The sequence below is a fragment of the Meleagris gallopavo genome, unplaced genomic scaffold (assembly GCF_000146605.3).
Source record: "Meleagris gallopavo isolate NT-WF06-2002-E0010 breed Aviagen turkey brand Nicholas breeding stock unplaced genomic scaffold, Turkey_5.1 ChrUn_random_7180001957646, whole genome shotgun sequence".
NCBI classification, from domain to species: Eukaryota; Metazoa; Chordata; class Aves; order Galliformes; family Phasianidae; genus Meleagris; species Meleagris gallopavo.
In genome coordinates, this window is record NW_011217719.1 from 13,429 (window position 1) to 17,206 (window position 3,778).

Genomic DNA, 3,778 nt, shown 5'->3' on the forward strand with positions numbered 1-3,778 from the left:
GGCTGTCCAGCCTGGCAGGGGCCGCTCTGGTGGTGCCCTGCGGCAGGTGGACAGGTTGTTCCCGCACAGGTGGTTGGCGGGGTGTCCGTCTGTCGGGCCACTCGAGGTCAGCAGACTCTTCGTCTGACTGCGAGCTGTCGCTGCTGGCATCGTCCTGCGCTTCATCAGCTGCAGCCAGGCGCCTGCGCAGAGAAGAACGTGCTGAGGCACAGCAGAGCCCCTGCTCTCCTTCCTCAATGGCAAAGAGCCGCCTGCAGCTCCCAGCCTGTCTCGGGCCCAGCACTAAGAACGGGCTGCAGGAATGGCCGTGCCAATTCAAACATCTGACAGCATAGATCTCAGACCGTGTTAGCCAACAACTAACTGGCCTCTCTGTGCTGCTTTAACCAGAAATGCCTCCTGGCTCACGGCAGCCCTACGGTAAAGAGTTGGGCGGGATGGGGGTGGGGGTGAACAACAACTTACTGCTTTCTCTTCCTGCACCACCAGAAAAGAAGACAGCACAGAATCATCCCTAGCAATAGGGAAACTGGAACAGATACGGCAAGTTCCAGGTACAACTTCTGTGCATCTTTAACTTGTTCGGCGTTTGCACGTCCTTCAGCATCCACACCTGGAGGAATAATGTGGTCATTGCTGTGTCTTGTGCCATACCGGCAGCCTCGCAGGAGGTCTGACATTGCCACAGAATGCTCTTTTTCATTTTGTTGGCCTCCTGGAACAAGTGAAAATCCTCAGGCTGCAATGCTTTCCCTGATTCCAGGGGAAGCAAAGGGAACTCCCAAAGGCGCTGCACATCAACGCACTCTGGAGCCTCTTTTCTGCCTTTCAGCTTTGTTTACACTGTGACTTTGCCACGGTCCAGATCTTCCTGGGCCATGGATTTGCTCCTCCTTCTCCATCATGCTCTAAGATTTCTTTTGCACTCGCCCACCCTCGCCTCGTGAGGCTGGGTAGTGCTGCTGCAGGCAGGCACACCGTGACCGCTTGGGACACGTTGTGTGACTCAAGAAAACTCCTTAGAGCAGAAGGAGAGCGTGTGGATCTGCTCAACCAATTGCTGCTATGAATGACGTGGACAAGAGCAATTGCTGTGTCGGGCAGGGAGTGCTGGCCTGATCTCCCCCTTCTCACTCGGGGGCAGAGTCAGGCCCTCTCCGCAGGCACCTGAACCTGCCTCTCCCTTTTTGCCTTTCCCCCAGCATGGGCACAACTTGCATGCTCCTACTTTTCTCCTCGTTATGAACTCCTGCCTGATTGTTGCTTACCTGGATTCTTCAGAAAAAACCCATAGATCCAGTTGTGTTGGGCTTTCTGGGGCTCTGACAGCACTGTGAAGAATGAGAGAAAGGCAAAGTCTCAGCGTGGTGCAGGCAAAGAGGAGGCAGGACGGGGAGGCTCCTTCTATGCCACTGCCCCATCTATGAGGCAGTGCATCCCTCCGGACCTCAGTTTGCAGGAGGGATCCCGCTCCGGGCTGCTGGTGTGCCAGGCGCCTCAAGGGAGGCGCAGCAAGCTCTGGAATGCAGGGACTTGGGAGGGAGGTACGTTGGAGGGTCCTGTTTCCTCTCCTCATCTGCTGAACGTTGTTCCCCTGGCCAAAGTTCCTAAGTCCCTGGGAACTGGGTCTGATGGGAGGGGAGCAACCTCTAACCACGGCACGGAGCTCTACGAGGGCCTTTACCTGGAGCGCCGGTCGTGTGCGTGGCCTCTGTTTCTCCCGAAGGGACGTGCAGCGTGAGACGGCTGCCTCGCTGAAATGCATCCCTGTGCACAGGCTCTCCGTCTGTCTCTTTAGAAAGGAGGTAAGAGAGTGGGGCCATAAGTAACTGCTTCTCATCAGGAAGATGGCATCTTCGGGAGGCACCAGTTCTCTAGACACATCAGTACAGTTTAGGAACGAAGCCTGGGCTTTTTGTGGTGCACCTCATTCCTACTCCAGACTGCATGCCATTCTGTGAGACAAACAAGTGCTGCACACTTTCCAGTTTGCGAGCACAGACAACAAGCCCTGTCCTGCTGGGAGGCCAGCAGGTTGCAGGCAGGCTTCTTGTTCACGGTGCGCCTTGTGCGATTCTGGCAAGTTGCACGGTGATGCTACAACCAGTTCAGACACAGGCGCCGCCACAGCAGGGCTCTGATCCATCCCTTCCTGCTCTGCACACTACAGTTTCTCCATGTATCTATCTAGAAACTCAGCTTCCCCAGTCTTTCAGTGAGCAGACGGAAAGACACCCACCATGTGCTGCCTTCTCCTTCATGATTTTCTTCAGGACATGGGAGAGCCTCTGCGGATATTTTCCGCTTTTCAGTGCCTCTTTCCGTCTCTCAGGACCTTAACAGAAAGCATGAAAATACATTTCAGACAAACAAAGTGTTGAACTGAGTGGTCTCTTTGGTGAAGTCAATAAAGACAACAGCCACCCCTGGGACGCCTGTGGGGCTCCAGCACAGGAGGCAGCCAAGGCTTTTTGCCTGGCCTTCCCTGGAGGCACTTCTGCACCCAAAGGATGAGGAGAACTTTCCATCACACCCTGCAATCTACACAGCTGCATAACAGAGCTATGCAAGTTGCAGAGGCGCCAGGTGGGCAGTTGGCTGGCACTCAGCAGCTTTCCGGATACTCTCTCCGGGCTGTGTGAAACAGTCCTCAGAGACAGCATGGAAGAACTTTGGGTTTTCTTACTGGAGAGATCTCTGACATACAGAGACAAAGCCAACGGGACACTGGGAGCACGCAGCACCCAAGAAACAGTGACTACCCAGGCTTCTCGTGGAGTAGAAATCACTGGGCAGTGAAAACCTGAACCCTTCCTGAACTACCACAACCACATGTGAGCAGAGAGCGTGAGATGAAGGCTGGTGACTTACCTCTGGCATCCAGCCCAAGCTTAGCGACAGGACTCCATTCTGGTAATCCACCAGGAGGGCCTGCAGGCACAAATGTGATCAGACACAGGTGAGGAGAGCTTCCACTGCACCTTGGGGCCTGGTCTTTCTGCAGTGACCTGCAAGGACTGGTGGCAGGTCGGGGAAAGACATGGCCCAAACAGCAAAGGTAAGATTCTCTCCTCCAAAGAATGGCAAGGGCTGCTTTCCCACTGAAATGTGACAGTTTTCCAAGAACTGTGTACAGAACAGGGCCTTTAAGGCACAAGGAGACTTGAAAGACCTTTGGAGGTTCTTAAGTACCCGAATAAACTATGACAGCGCTAATTTTTCTGCCTTCGAGGAAACAGACACTCCCAACTTACCTCTGGGTTTCCCCTGAGGCACAAAAACAGTATCCACCCAATCATCTTGATAAGGAGCATCAGTGGCATCATCTAGAATCGAGAACAGATGAGAGATGTTCCAACTGCATGTTGAGATCTCCTTTTCCCTTAGTGACTGGGGAGGGGTCAAGCAATGGGGTGGGAGACTCAGGCCGGGACTGCCAAGGCTGCAGAGTGGCCAGGGTGACTCGGCAGCTTTCCAAATGCTCTCTCCAGGCCACGTGCAACACCCCTCTAGGACTGCACGGAAGCGCATACAGCCCGTCAGGGCTTTCTTCTGGGAAATCCCTGCTGTATCTCACGCTAAAGCACTGGAGGAAACGATGCCTGTTCCTTCCTCTGGGCTCCGGCCGGGGGTCTCTGCTGGAAACCAGGATTCATCTATGGGGAGCAGCAGGAAGCCGGAGCAGAAAGGCTCCCGCTTTTCCCAGCACACATCTTCTGAGCTCCCCCTGGGACACCCCCGGGCACAGAGCGCGCTCAGCCAGCAGCAGAGCCACGGC

The 3,778-nt window shown here is 54.8% G+C and overlaps 1 protein-coding gene across 1 annotated transcript in view; it reads right to left on the reverse strand.

The window, feature by feature from the left end:
• Positions 1–3,755, reverse strand: part of LOC109365179 — a 12,236-nt gene extending 8,481 nt beyond the window's left edge. The window contains exons 1-7 of the mRNA XM_019611894.2: positions 3,255–3,755; positions 2,872–2,931; positions 2,240–2,335; positions 1,685–1,792; positions 1,269–1,331; positions 466–613; positions 4–182 (exon numbers count right to left, since the gene is read on the reverse strand). Coding sequence (XP_019467439.1) covers positions 4–182; positions 466–613; positions 1,269–1,331; positions 1,685–1,792; positions 2,240–2,335; positions 2,872–2,931; positions 3,255–3,531 — 931 coding nt within the window. The 5' untranslated portion in view covers positions 3,532–3,755. The remainder of the gene's footprint in view (positions 1–3; positions 183–465; positions 614–1,268; positions 1,332–1,684; positions 1,793–2,239; positions 2,336–2,871; positions 2,932–3,254) is intronic.
• Between the last annotated feature and the right edge of the window lie 23 nt (positions 3,756–3,778).